At 47.0% G+C, this 14630-nt stretch overlaps 1 protein-coding gene across 1 annotated transcript; it reads right to left on the bottom strand.

The window, feature by feature from the left end:
- Positions 1–259: 259 nt before the first annotated feature.
- On the bottom strand, positions 260–3669 carry LOC6597872 (transcription factor btd). Its single transcript, XM_026991178.1, has 2 exons — positions 2244–3669; positions 260–2118 (listed from the first exon to the last, which is right to left on the bottom strand). Exons 1-2 carry the CDS (start codon positions 3029–3031, stop codon positions 708–710), a joined length of 2199 nt encoding a protein of 732 aa, XP_026846979.1. The 5' UTR covers positions 3032–3669; the 3' UTR covers positions 260–707.
- Positions 3670–14630: the final 10961 nt, after the last annotated feature.

Below are 14630 nucleotides of genomic sequence, written 5' to 3'. Positions count from 1 at the left end.
TTGTTCGTTTTTTTTTTTTATTGTTAGGATTTTGTTGTGTGTTTTTTGTGGATTTTGTCGCCTTTTGTTGTACGATTTGTGTACGATTACGAGTATATATAATTTATCTTAAAGACAATTAACAATTATTACAATTATTATGGTACACAACTAGATGGTTTCTCTCCTCCTTATATACTCCTTACACATAGGATGGTATATGGTATATCGGTCTATAGAGTTATGTACACACATGCAAAAAAAAAATCACTTTCTCCTAGGACTATTAAAAAAAATGTGGACAAAAAAAATGGTCTCTTCTTAGGGCTAACGATTATATATATATAGAGTACATATAGTAATATCTATCTGTATAATATATAGACTTTTGCATCTGCACTTTTTTCTGTAGATTTATCAACAATAAACACATTTATATATAAAAAAAAACACTAGATGGATCTCGTTCTACGGGTTTCTTCTCCTCAAAGAATGATTAGAATATCTGTAGAGTCACACGTGGCTCGACATCACGATACCCGCGACTCACTTGGAGAGAATAAGAGAGAAAGAGTGAGAGAGATAGAGACAGAGATAGATGGGGAATCAGGATCAGGTATTGGGGCTTAGTGATTAGGAGCATGGCATCGGTTTCAACCGTCAACAACAACGAGGATGAGGATTAGGAGGACGTGGATTATGGATGGTGGATGGTGATTAGTAGAGCCTTAGGCCGTGGCATGCGGATGATAGGCCGCTGCCCAGGCATTGTGATGATGATGCGGATGCGCATGCGGATGATGCGGATGCGAGTGCGGGTACCCATAACCGGAGGAGCCGGTGGCAAATTCCGTGGGATAGCTGGCCGCATATTCCGACTTCATGTGGCCAATGAGGCTGGAGTAGCCGCCACCGCCGCTTGAGTGGCTCGATACTGCATTGGAGCCGGCACAGCTCGAGCTGGAGTCCTGGCTGGCGCCGCTGGCGAGGCCGGACATGGTCAATCCATACTCCGCCGCCAACTGGGATTCGCTCTGCATAGCCAGGGCGGCGTAGTGCTGCTGCTGCGATGCCAAAGCGGCGACAGCTGCCGATGCGGAGGCGGATACAGATGCGGATGCGGAGGATGCCGATGCCGATGCCAATGCCGATGCAGATGCCGATGGGGATCTGGCCGAGGCGGTGGAGGAGGACGGGGAGCTGGCCGTGACGGGTACTGAGGTGGCGGTCACTGAGGTAGTCGGTAGTTGTATGGCACGATTGTTGGCGGCACTGCTCCACGGCTCGTAGCTGCTCCCCAGCCCGATCTGCGACTGCTGTTGCTGTTGCTGCTGATGGTGGAGGGCCGCCTGCTGCTGGAAGAGTGGGGGAGGCGGGGGTGGAGCCACCAGCGAGGTTGAGGCGGAGGATGACTGCTGGTAGAGATTGGCATAGGGGGCATAGCTGTGGAGCAGAGCGCTCTCCGGCTGCTCCTGCTTGAACTCCACAGGTGGCGAATGGGTCTTGGACTTTTTCTGGAGCTTCTCCGCCTTCTCCTGCTTGATGGAGCCGGAGCCGGTACTGGAGCCAATGGCTGCCGCCGCCTGTTCCTTGGCCTCGGCGGCGAGGGCCTTCTTGCTCTTCTTGTCCTTGAAGTGGGTCTTCTTGTGCTTGCTGAGGTGGTCGCTGCGCGAGAACTTCTTGGAGCAGATGGGGCAGGCGTACGGGCGGTAGTTGGTGTGGGTGCGTCCGTGCCGCTGCAGCTCGTCCGAGCGGGAGAAGCGTTTGCCGCAGGTGAGGCAGAGGAAGGGGCGCTCGCCTGTGTGCCATCGCAGGTGGGTCTTCAGGTGGGAGGCCTTGCCGTAGAGCCGCTCGCAGCCGGGTATGTGGCAAATGTGCTGCTTGCGACCCCGCTCGTCCGGGCCGACAATGGGCGGCAGACCGCTCATCTCGTTGGTGCAATTGGGGCAGGTGCATCGCACCGAGCGGCGTTGCAGCTGCGTCTGGAAGGCGATGTCGTCGAAGTTGAAGCTCGGATAGCTCTGCGAGGACCACGGCTGGTACAGGCGCTCCTGGTGCGAGAACCAGGCGGCCGACGAGGACATGCCCACCGCGTTCCCGTAGTAATCCGACGCGTATTGTGCGTACGGGAATTGGCTTCTGCAAGGATCGCAAAAAGGGATGGAAATGGAGGATTAGTTCAGGGGCTATCATGGGAGGATTCGAGGAGCATTTTCTTCTTTTCTTTCTTTCTGCCATCCTTTCTTCCTTCCGGCGATATTTACCTTGAGGGCAGACCCGAGTAGGCGGCTGCTGCCGAATTCCATCCGTAGGCGGCGCTGGCCACCGCCGCTGCCCCCAGATCCGCGGCTGCCGCTGCTGCTGCTGCTGCCGCCGCCGCCGCTGCTGCTGCCGAGGATGATGATGAGGGTGTGGATGCGGATGCGGAGGATGTGGCTGCTGTGGAGGCGGCCACTGCCGCTGCTCCTGCTGATGGCACGGCGATCCTGCTCTCCCCCGTTGCGGTGGGACTGGCCGAGATGCTGGCAAAGGACTGGGCCGGCGAGGGGAAGATACTAGGCGACACGCTCGCCGAGGATGGTGCCGACTGGATGCTGGAGTTGGGCGAGGCCGTGCCCGTGGAGGAGGCCTGTGGCGGATATTGCATTTCCATTTTCATTCCGGGTTTCCCGATTCCGATACCGATGCCGATGCCAATCCCAACGCCGTACAGCGGGGAGCTGCTGGTGCTGCAGCCGCTGATGCTGGAGCTGCTGGAGTTGGAGTTGGGGGTGGTGCCACTGGAGGCGCTGGCGCTAATGAAATCATGCGACGATTGCTGCTGCTGCTGAGTATGTTGCATCTGCTGTTGCTGTTGGTGTTGCATGTGGAGCTGTTGCTGCTGGTGCTCCTGCTGCTGTTGCAAATGGAGTTGCTGCTGCTGCTGCTGTTGCTGTTGCTGCTGCAGGAGATGCGGATGGGGATGCTGTTGCTGGTGGGGATGCTGCTGCTGCTGCTGCTGCTGCTGGGACAGAGCATAGGGATTCAGGTAATTGCAGGCCGCATCAATCATATTGTAAATGCAATTTGCGTGGTGATTGGATACTGATTCCTGGATGGAGGAAGAGGAGGATGGTGGTGGCTCCTCTGCTATGAATTCCTCTGGATGCTGCTGCTCCTTCTGTGCTCCTTCTGCTCTTCCTTCTGCTTTAACAATTTTCGCACATTTCGCTCTTGCACTTATTGATATTTGTCTTGTAATTATGGCACGCTTTTCACTTTAGTTTTATAATTATAGTCTTTCCACAGCCGCTGGTTGCTGGTTGCCGCTACTACCGCTGCTTCTGCCACTGCCACTGCCACTGCCGCTGCTCCTCAATAATTGCTGACGTCGATGCGTCGCACACACGCGAAATGGAACCGCAAAAAAAACCCAACGACCGAACGAAGCAAATTAAAGGCTGAAACACAACCAAAAATTCACAAGTCCCCGGAATCGCGTGGTATATATCGAGTATATATATATATAGTATATAGATCCGAAACAAAGTTGCAGTTTGTACTGTAGACGGTGTAGCAAACGAGGGGGGGCGCGCAGCTCTCGTTCTCGGATTCGAATTCGTTTTCGGTGTCGATGTTGATGTGTCGATGGTCGGATTCTCTTCGTCGTGCTCTTCTCTGCTGCTTTGGTGCTCTGTTCTGCTGCTATGCTGCTTTGCTGCTGCTGCGCGTGATGTGATACAACCACCGTTAATTATCGTTCTCGACTGAATTCCAAAACGCAGCGAGAGAGTCTAACAACGTACAAAACGAATCACTGATGACGGCAGCAGCGGCGTCGTCGTCGTCGTTGTGCGGGTAGCGGCGGGCAGCATAGCATGCCAGCAGCAGCAGCAGCAGAGGCATATCATAGTGCTGTACTCTTCTGGCCGACTGCTCGGGTCCTGTCTCACTGTGGCTGTGGCTTTCTTTCTCTCTCTCTCCCTCTCTCGCGTTCGCTGTCTCTGGCCTGCTGCTGGTGGTGTGGTGGTGGTTGTTTTTGGATTTGCCTTTAGGGCAGCACTATCTGTCTCACTTGCTCTCGGGCACTGCCATGCTTGCGGGCTCTCTCTGTCCCTCTTTCGTTTGTGCCTCTTCTTTTCGGGTATCCGCAGGCGTTTTGTTTTAATTTCTATGTGTGGGTTTGTGTGTCAAAGCAATTGGGTGAGCATTCCATTTTTGTGGTGTCGTGTGGTTGTTGTTGCCGCAGCAGTGGTTGTTGTTTTAATGCCTCCTATGGTCAGTCTTGTTGCTCCTTAGACTCTGAGACCTGACCACTTCAAGCTTTAAGCGAAGGATATACATATGTATGTACATATCTCCTATAACTTACAAATGACTTCAATTATTCGACCATACAAATCAAAGCTAATTATTTTCGGATTCTATCCGTCCAGATAATTACATTTATAAATTTAGAAGAATGTAGTAGATACAATTGAATAATAAAATGTTACTTCTTATCTACGAATATACTTTTTACATTTGCTTGAATTATATTTTCGCAAAAGATTTATTGCAGAATAAGATGCAGATTTATTGATCATCCTTGAAGTTCGTCTTTTAAATTGAGGAATCCATAATGTTAATTGGGCTTTGTTCTCAGTAAAGAGTAGGAAGGTAGTAAATATGGAAGTAAATCGACAGATTTGTATCCCTCTTTATAATCCCATTATTACCCATACATATGATGTACACATGTATACCCTTTCACAACCCATTTATTCCCATTTGTTTTCATGTAATTTACTTTTTTCTTCAAAAGAGAAGAAAACTAACAATTTCTCAAGAGTAAACGAGAGAGGGAAAAGCGCCAGACATTGCTCATCATTTTAATTAAATTAAAATTTCTGTTTTATGGCATTTAATTTTTCACTTTACACCATCTACCTCTTCCTATCTCTCTCTATCTCTCGCTTTCTCAACATCTAAGAAAAGGGAACACAAGAAGAAGAAGAAGAAGGGGAAGCGAAAGGGGAGTGTGAGTTAGAGACGGAGCTGGGGACGGGGAGCGGGGGCATGGCATAATTCAAATATCAATACAATAACAATAAAAACTAATAAATTTGTGGTCGCGGCCCAATGAAATAACTGTATTTAAAGGGGCGTTAACCAAACACCACCACAAAAGAGAGTCGCAGAGACGCAGAGCGGGCGAAGGCGAGTGCAAGACGCCGACAGCAGCAGCACCAGCCGCGGGTCTCTCTTTCTCTCTCTCTCTCACTCTCTCTCTCTCTCTTGTGCTTGTGCACACTCCTGTGTATGCGCTTGCCTTTGCCTTTGCCTTTGCCTTTGCCTTTGTGTGCGTGTGTGTGTGTGTGCGCGCACATTAATCACAATTGTTGTTGGCTCTCCTACCCAACCCAACTCCACCCCACCCTACCCTTCTGGCTAACCATTTTTATTATGCGGCGTCTTTTTTATTACGCATACGCAACGTGGCTCCCCGGCCACAAATTTTACGATTTGCTGCCGCTGCCGCTGTACTGTGAAAAGATAATGATGACTCCTAAACCGAAACGAGCCACGGAAACAAGGGGCACGCAGCAGTCGGACAGAGTGATCGACGGGAAAGCTACCCAGTACCACCCCATCGCGGACTCGCGAGCTTTGAATCACTGTCGTCCCATTGGGGCGATCCACCGTCGTCCTGGGAAGTTTAACGTAATATCAGGGTAACTTTAAATACGAATCCTATAAGTCGCTATCTAACATCACTGATTAATCAGATTAGGGGACTAGTTGTATCTCTGCTAACAGTGTTAATATAATCATGAAAATCCCTGGAAATTTTGATACACATTCCAAAGAGATCTGTAGATATGGAGTGTCGACCGCCAATTCATTCAATTCTTGTAGAACGCCTAGGAAACAAAGAAACAAACACTTTTAAAGTGCTTCAAGCTCATCCAACTGTATCCCATTGATTATTTTGATATTAAAGCAAACGCATCCCCTATGCCCGACACTCCCTGGCTGCTTCTCTGGCACTGGGTATCCTCTGACTGGGACCGGGACTCTCTGGCTCTCTGGGGTAACATGTAATGAAACGGAAGATACAATTATATTGAAGCAACAACAACACCAAGGAGTAGAAGGAGAAGGAGGAGCACTGTCTCGTGCTGCCAGAGGAGCACTCTCTTCTGCCCTTTTCCCCGCCCCTCGGGTAGCTCCTCCGTTGGCGAAGATTTATGACAATGCTGAAGTCAACTAGACCTGAAGACTGTCTGCCCTTCCCTGCCACTGCCCTGCCACTGCCCTGCCCCTGCCTACCGGTCTGGCCGGTCTCCTGTTTGCAGCTTTTGTCCTTGTTCTTGTTCTTGTTCTTGTCCTTGGGCCACAGCGTCGCCGCATAATCAATTAGCAAAAAAGGAGCCAGGCCGGGCCAAGGAAAGTTCTGCCTCACGCTACGCCGCCCCCTTTTTTATTCCTGCCAGTAGGTCAAGTGAGATGGGGGAGAGTCTGTCTGTCTCTCTGAGTGGGAGGAGAATCGGATGCCAAATCTTTGAAGAAAGATCTGAAGAAGTGTCAGAAGGAGGAGCCCAGAGCTAAATAGCTGAGAAATAGGCAAAGAAGATCAGAGCAAAGTGTATATTTGTACACATCAAGGGAAAGTCTCTGATATGAAGAACATCCAGAAAAGGAAGAACTTTCAGAGGAAGGTTGGGTTCTCGCCACAAATCTCCACAAACATTGTGCAATGCTAATCTTTTCGGTGGGATTTGAATCCAAATCCAGTCTCAAGCCTACACAAACAGTCAACCTTTCCTGTCCTTCCCCTTACCCCACCCAATCCTGATTCAATCCCCGATTCAATCCATGGCGATAATCAATTGATTAGCCAGGACGAGCCCACCAAACAGACACAAACAACTGTCGTTAGAAGTGTCTTGCGCGGGTCAGGATCAGGAGCAGGATCACGGGGATTCAGACGATTCAGACAATTCAGGTAGAGATCACAAAAGTTTTGACTTCTATGCATTTAGCGACAACCAAAGCTCCTCATCCTCACCCGCGCCTGGGGATTTCTGCACTAGATCGCCGCTAATCCACGCCAGGAGCGAAGCGTAGCGGAGCGGAGCTGGTGAGGATTACCGGGAGGGAATGTTGTGCTACCTAGCCCCTGACTCGGCTACGCCTGAATCGTAATTATTGATTCCCTGATCCCTGATCTGACGATCCACCAATCCATCCATCCATCCATCCATCCACCACCCATCGAGCAGATTAATATCATATCTTCCTGGTCTCGGATTAAACCGCACCCCTGGTCGGTGGTCAGTCGCCCCTGTGGGCGAGTGGGCGAGTGGCTGAGTGGGTGAGTGTGTGGGTCGGTGGGTCGGTGGGTCAGTGTGCCCGTGTGCCTGTGTGCCTGTGTGTGTGGGCCATAAATGCATAATCCACGTTTTACGATCGCTTAGCAGGAAAAGTCAAGGGATCGTCTGTGGTAATCCGCAACCAGAGAGGGAAGGAGACAGATATACAGTACATGTAGAACAACAGCCAGAGAGTGTGAGCGAGAGACAGATAGAAGTCGAGCCTCCCCTCTAGGAGCCACAGGTATATGGAAATCTTATTCAATTGAAATTTCGCATTCCGTTCTAATCCTTTCGGTACCCTAACCCTTGCGCTCCTGCGCTCCTGCGCTCCTGCCTACTGCCTCACGATTCGGAATCCTTCGATTGCCTTCCCTCAACCCGTTATGCAGATTTATGTTAATTGGATTTATGGGGATTTTCGTATTTAAATCCTTTCACTGTCTGCAAATATTTTGGCCTTTCTATCGTCTTTGCCCCTGCTCTTGCCCAGAGATTAGCCACGAAACCCTAATCTCCCGGGGTTTTTCTCGCCAATTGACTTTGAACTCCGACATATCTCCTGTATACTTATTCCTATATCTCTTCTTCGCTTTAGTCAAAGTCTAATCCGTCTGATCTGTCTCAGAAATGAACCTGAAAGTGCCGCTCATTAAATGGCATTCAATATCGAAACGTTTTTGTCGAGGCAAACGTGGGATTCGGCGTTCCAGGGCTCTGAATATTCTGATTTAGAAACCTAAAATTATACTTGTTCAAAATTATTCTTCGTTTTTGCATAGTAATCGTAAATGCAAAATCTTTGTAGAGTCGTAAATGTGCAGAGACAATGGACTAGGGGCTTATTCAAGGGTTATTATTAAGCATCCGAGATCATGCGACCACCCAAAAATTGTCTTAATTGAATGCATTTAATTTTCATATCGAATTTAATAACACTTTAAAGATATTCAAGATTAAAGTTATGCTTTGCTGTAGGCCTTGCTATCGGGAATTGTGGATTGTCTGCGAGCAATGCCTCAGGGCTATTTACATTCTCTCAGATATGCTCCAATCGTGCCTGGAAACCAGAACAGAGTTTAAACATAACAAAATACATGTAATTAATGACATTACCTTCCCTTACTTTCTGATCCTATAAATCCTTTCATTTCGCATAGCCTGTGGATTTATCAGAAATATGTATGTACATGTTTAAGTGCCTAAAGCGCTTGATATTCGAGATCTCAGGGCGAACAACAGCTGGCTGCTAACCTCCATCGATCCATCGTTCTATCGATCCAAATGGGAATCAGGGACCGCCTTCTCCTCGGACTCCGGACTGTGCCGACTGTGGCCCCGTCTTTCTGAGCGACAGATTGCGCAATGCCTCGATTTTGGCCCAAGGCCAGGGCGCGCCTCCTTTGACCTTTTCGGACGCTGGGGGCGGGGGCGCGCACTTGCAACCGAATCTTCATCTACTTCCAGGGAATTCTCTAATCAAGCGGCTCCGATGCAAAAAACCAAACACACACAAACAATAGAATCAAACAATAAATTTTAATTTCAATAATAAATATTTCTCGTGTGCGTGTGCGTGCGCCTGTCCGTGTCCGTGTCCGTGTGTTAGTGGCAAGGGGCAAGTGACAATGGGCACTGGCACTGCCAGGCAGGGGCCCAACCGCGAACAAGATATTAGAGATCCCCTAGGAGACCATTTTGCACTAAAAATGTCAACAGCATCAATTTACAAGACCCCGAAAAAAGAGAAAGAGACAGCAGAGAGAGAGAGAGAGAGAGAGAGAGAGAGACAGAGAGGGAGAGTGCCGAAACAAGAGGATTCTAACACTTCCAGGGAAATCACTTTACCCAACAGCAAGGAAAATCCTACCCAAAAGGAAGGCTCAAAAGGCAAGGCACTTGTTCGCCGCTGGACGGGTGGAAAGGGGGAAGGAGAAACAGGAGCGGCAGCCAGCCAGCGAGAGAGAGCCTCCGACTCTTACTCCGCTGGAGAAGAAGAGAAGAAGCCGCCAGTACCATAAATGGGGTGTCGAAATGATCATCAGTTTGAGGGCGCCCCGCGGCGGCCTTCGGTCCTCTGATCTCTGGCACCGCACGCCCCGCTGGGAGCAAGAGAGAGGCACAAAACAGTGGCAACTGTGGGAAAGAGACAGGCATAGAGCAGGGAAAGAGCTATGGGAAAAATCGATTGGATTTTCGCAAAAAGAAAAGACAAAAAAAAACAAAACAAAAAATGGGGAAAACAAGGCGACAAAGCAGGTCACAATGAACAAAGGACGACTAATTGGTGCGATACTAAATTGCGAAAGGCTCTAAGGAGAGACCGCTGTTCCTTTCAAAGTCCTTAGATGTCCTGCCGCTGATCCTTTGTCGGCAAATGGCATGAGAGTCCGGTGACAGCGTAGACGGGAATATGCTCTATTTTAGTATTATTATTTGGATATATGGCTAGTGCCAAAAATGTTCCCTAAGGGTTGATTAGCTTTAAAGTTTGTAAAAATTGTAAAATTCAAATTCAAATTCCAACGGACATTTTCCCAAACAACAGATGGCGCATTGGGCAGTTAGCAAAGACGCACGCCACACGAATTTAGTGCTGACTCTGCGCTACAGAGGGCGTTGTCTTTTGTCATTTGACAGTACTATATATTTTGTATTTTCACATTCAACAGCACTTAAAGTTTGGTATTTTCTCTTCGGAGTGTTACAGTCATACTTAAGGATGGCCATCTCTCTGTAAGCAACTCCGATAGTCGTGACTGACAATGGAAAGATTTGAATTGGCTATTGCAGAAATATTAATACAAGATTTCTACACTTCCTATATGATTTTTAACATTTCTATTAATTGCCAACTCTTATTAGACAGACGCCCGATATATTGATGACTCAAATTATAAATATTGCCGAGCTGGGAAAACAAAACACGATTAATCCTGATTAACCATGATAATATATCCAATAGATAATTTTTCCTTAACAAATGTTTGCTTCAGACATGCTCAAAAAAACTAGAGCAAAATCAGGCAAAGTAAGATTTAAAAAGTAATTCCAATATTCACATTTAATTGCCCCATTATCGCTGAATATTGTTGAATAAATACGAGTTATCTAAATAATACTTTTAGGTCATACAAAAATGCATTTAAATATATGATAATCCAGCTAGTTCCAGAACATTCCTTTTCAGAATTTATTTTCATCGTAATACTACAAAAAAAAAAAACCAAAAAGCCGACCGCGACCCAGTTTTAGGTGCCCTAAAAGTCACGGGCCAGCTACTTGGGGAAAGAAATGAATAAAATTAAAAATTACACCATTGCTGAGTCTAGTTTGAGCAGGAGTAATATTTCGGAATGGAATCGAATTCTGTAATTTGAATGAAGCTAGCCGGGATTTCACCAATTCGTAGCTCTATGACAGAAGAGGATACTTTAAAACTTGTGAACGATCGTGGCGGCAGGCAAATTGCTCATCTCTGAAGCGGAGAGAGCATAAATAAGGCCTACCCCCCGCCAGACCCCACCATGGCGCACTTTTCCAACAGCGAAACGAAAAACAGAAAGATAGAAAACGTAGGAAAAAAAATTGTAGATGAAAATTGGCGCAAAAATTACACGCGAGCCCGAAACGTGACGTAGTCGTGACGTTAGTAGACTTGCAAGGCAGCCGGCGAATCGTATGTAGAAGATCACACTTGGTCGCAATTAATGGGGCACTACCAAAGAATTAACGAATAATTATATTCCATCGGTAATTGGACAAATGCATTTAAACGTAAAATATGCTGGGCATTATGCCCAATCGTTACTGGACATTTTGGACAGAAAATGATATTTTTCTCAGCAGCGCACTCTCAGAGAATCCACTCACTCGCTGACCGGACTCGTTCGAGTGCGTCACGCCAGCTGGCCCGCTTACACGCACGCAGGGAATGCCAGAGAGAACGGCTTTGTCTGTCTCACTCACATTCGTGCCAACGTGTCTGTCTGCGTGTTTTAGTGAGAGTGCTCTCTGGCTGAATATGCGTCTGTGTGTGTGGCCCAGCAGCCAAGCCGCCATAACAAATAAATTGTAAATATTTATGCGGCCGCCCTTCCAAAGCGCGCGCCAAAAAAAAAACCGAATGGAATACGCATCCGGATGAAATGCGCGGCGGAGCAATGGTTGGAACTGTAAGCCAGCAGCTAAGTAGCCTTTTATTGCGGAACAATTCACAAATAAATGTTTGATTCCGTGCGCTCTTGTTTCGATGGCCACCGGTTCGTCGGACAAGGACAACACTAGTGGTGCGTCCTGTGGCGGATGTTTGCGGCCTGTTGTCGCTCTCTCTGCAGCCGCCCGCTCACCGAAAACATGCTACTCCGCGAGTTGTCTAACACTGTGGCCAACAGAGATGAGTGAAAGTAGTGACCCGATCTCACCTGTTTGTAGCAGAAATGTGAATTTTGTAATATGGTTTTCTGATAAAATGTATCCCCAAAAAACCACGCATTTATTGAGAAATTAAAATATTCATGGCGATTCCATGAAAAGATTTTTTCGAGTGGAGTTTGTTTCGATTTTACTTTGCTTCAACATATTAAATACGGTTGCCCATATCGATGTTTCCAGCCATTTCCTTACACTACGAAATTCATCTTATGAAAGAAAAGTTCAATATGCCAGAAAGGCGATATCTTTCGAGGTTCCCAGTATGATTTTGTGATTTCCATGCGTCTTCAAGCCAATAATTAAATAATTAGGAACATTTGCCGGAATACCATATACCATTCGGCAGTGTATTTCAGCTATGCATATGATATGTTTCCTAACTTATGTTATGTACATATGTATGCCCACATGTCTGAGCTGCATGCTGCATGTCCCTATCAAGCTGGGATTTGTCCGTATTCTTGTCCTGAAAATGTCCTGAAAAAGTGACATGATCGCACATGATCGTGAAAGTAGTGATCTAGTAGCTTAAAAATACTTGCCAACAAGTCATGACATCACTACCGTCGACCACTCGCTGGCTTGTTATCTGGCCCGCTCTCTCGCTCTCCGCTCCCGTAGTAGCGGGCCCGTAGTCGTTTCAGCTTCAGTCTTTCTTTCTAGTTCTGTTGCTACTCGTTCGCGAAATCAGTTGACTTTCTGCTGCAACACAAGCGGATGAAATTTTTTTGTTTTAGTGTTGCGAAAAAGTTTGCAGCAATTGCCAAAAATCGGGGAAAAATGTGAAAATTATACGGTATAAATGCGAAATTTGACAAAACTCCATAGAATAATACAAAATTAAGTGCGTGGCAAAAAGTTGCAGTTTACAAAATTAATTCGCCGAACAGAATTACCTGAAATTTTTTCCTAATTAACTACGATATTTTCTCGAATTATGGATTTGCCGGCCAGAATTTTGTGATTTTTTGCGGGGCCGCCAAAATTGCCTAATGCCCAAGCACAACACAAAAAATTTCTGCAATAGAAACTTTGAAGCGACGTGAAGAAGAAAACGACGAGCGGAGCGACACAAAAAATGGAATATATTTCTGTCGTCGTCTCTGTTTTTCTTTCCTTTTCCAATGCTCCTCGCACTCGCTGGCCGCTTACCCATAGTGTGTGTATGCGCACACACCAACACCATTAAAATGCTAGCACACTAGCAAACGTGCGAGAGCGTGTTACTCTCTTTCTCTCTCTGAGTCGTGTCGCTGTGAGTGCTAGTGTGTGTGTGTTTTTGTGTGGTGAAAACTTACGAGAATATATCTGTACACTCGTTCCGTCCCGCTCTGGCGACCGCCACTGTCGGTGGAGCTTGGTCAGCATGACGAGTGGCAGACAGAGACCCCAAACCCAAAGCAAAGCAAACCAAACGCAGAGGCGCAAAAAGCTTTTCGTCGAAAAACTTGCGAGTAGGCTCTCGATTTAAATCTCGTACGATGATGGCCGCCCGCAGCTGCGCCTCCAATGCGGAAGCAAAATCAAAATAATGCAATTTTTGCTTGTCAAAAAACTAACGTCAGAAATTATGCATTTTCTGTATGGGGAGTAATTACTAGAGTGAAATTTTTGGCAATTTTCCCTGCCATATATTTTGTGGGAAAGGCGACTGTTACAAAAAGGGCGGCACTTGTTTGGCCCTGGCGGCAAAACGATTTGATTATTTTTCCTATTTTTGAACTGCTGCGCAAGAGCGAGAGGGGCTACACGTCCACGTCTGGTTAGATCTAGCGAGTGGATGAAATATTGCGAGTGTGGGAGCGAGTTCGAGTGCCGTTGTCAAGTCGTGTCCGTCCGTCTGTGGCGGCGGCGGTGGCGGCGGCGGCGTAGGAGTCTGTGTCTCCGTCTCGTCTCTGTCTCGCCGCAAGGAGGCAGGAGGTGGCGTCGGCGGAGGAGGAAGCTGTGGTGTGGCAGGGGGGCAGAGCAGCCCGGCCAGAAGGCGGCAAGTCGGCTAAAAAGATAAATAAATATTGGCAATCGGTAGCATTCGCCGCAGTAGCCAAAGTAGCGGGAATGTCATTGTCGCAGCCGTGTCGTAGTCCCGTTCTGTGGACATCTCTCAAGCACAAACACACACACAAACACCGAACCCCATGTGTTGCTGTGTCCTGTGTCTTATGCTGTGTTTGTGTTTTTTTTTTACAGTTAAAGTGCAATGTTAGAGCAAAGACAACGAGGAACGACGACGGAGCAACATCGAAGAATGCAGAAGCAGCGGAAGCAGCAGCACTACGTAGCAAACGCAACACAACAATAATTAAAAGTGCAACAATTACAGCAACCAAAACAACAACAACAACCAACATGTGAATTGCGTTTTTTTTTTTTTAACAAAACCAAAACAAAACCACGAAGAGCAAGTGTAGCCAGAGCCTGAGAGAGAGGGAGAGTGAAAGAAGGAGAAAGCGAAAAGCGAGGAGCGCCATAAGAAAGAGACAAAGAAAGAAAAAGCCGCCAAAATGTTATAGCAACAGCAACAAACACATAAACAACAACAACTAGCAACAAACCAACAGCAAAAACCAACAACAAATGTAATATAAATAACGGTTCAAGCAAAACCAAAAAACAATTTCGCGCGCGCTCTTTTTCCTTCTACCCTTTGTTTCTCTCAAAGACGGACGGGGACGAACACTGAAAACTCACACAAACAAAAATACAAAAAAACAACAAAACCGCTGCTTCTACGAATTATATTTTGTTCGTCAAACATATTTTTTGAAAACTTCAATCGTCATTCAATCATCGTCATAATAACCACTTCAATAAAACTCCACTCCCCCCGCAATATTCCGGAAACAGCAAACAAACAAAACAACAACAATTGCAACAATAACAACT

The sequence above is a fragment of the Drosophila persimilis genome, unplaced genomic scaffold (assembly GCF_003286085.1).
Source record: "Drosophila persimilis strain 14011-0111.01,24,50 unplaced genomic scaffold, DperRS2 tig00000653-arrow-arrow-pilon, whole genome shotgun sequence".
In the NCBI taxonomy this organism is placed as follows: Eukaryota; Metazoa; Arthropoda; class Insecta; order Diptera; family Drosophilidae; genus Drosophila; species Drosophila persimilis.
The sequence above is the reverse complement of the archived record's forward strand: the minus strand, read 5'-3'. Positions and strand labels throughout refer to the sequence as shown.

What these genes read in the sequence shown, in the direction of transcription:
- LOC6597872 (XM_026991178.1), bottom strand. Translation starts at nt 3,031, where the DNA reads ATGATTGATGCGGCCTGCAATTACCTGAATCCCTATGCTCTGTCCCAG. An exon ending in TACTCGGGTCTGCCCTCAAG is followed by an intron (nt 2,119 to 2,243) that starts GTAAATATCGCC and finishes CGATCCTTGCAG; the next exon opens with AAGCCAATTCCCGTACGCAC.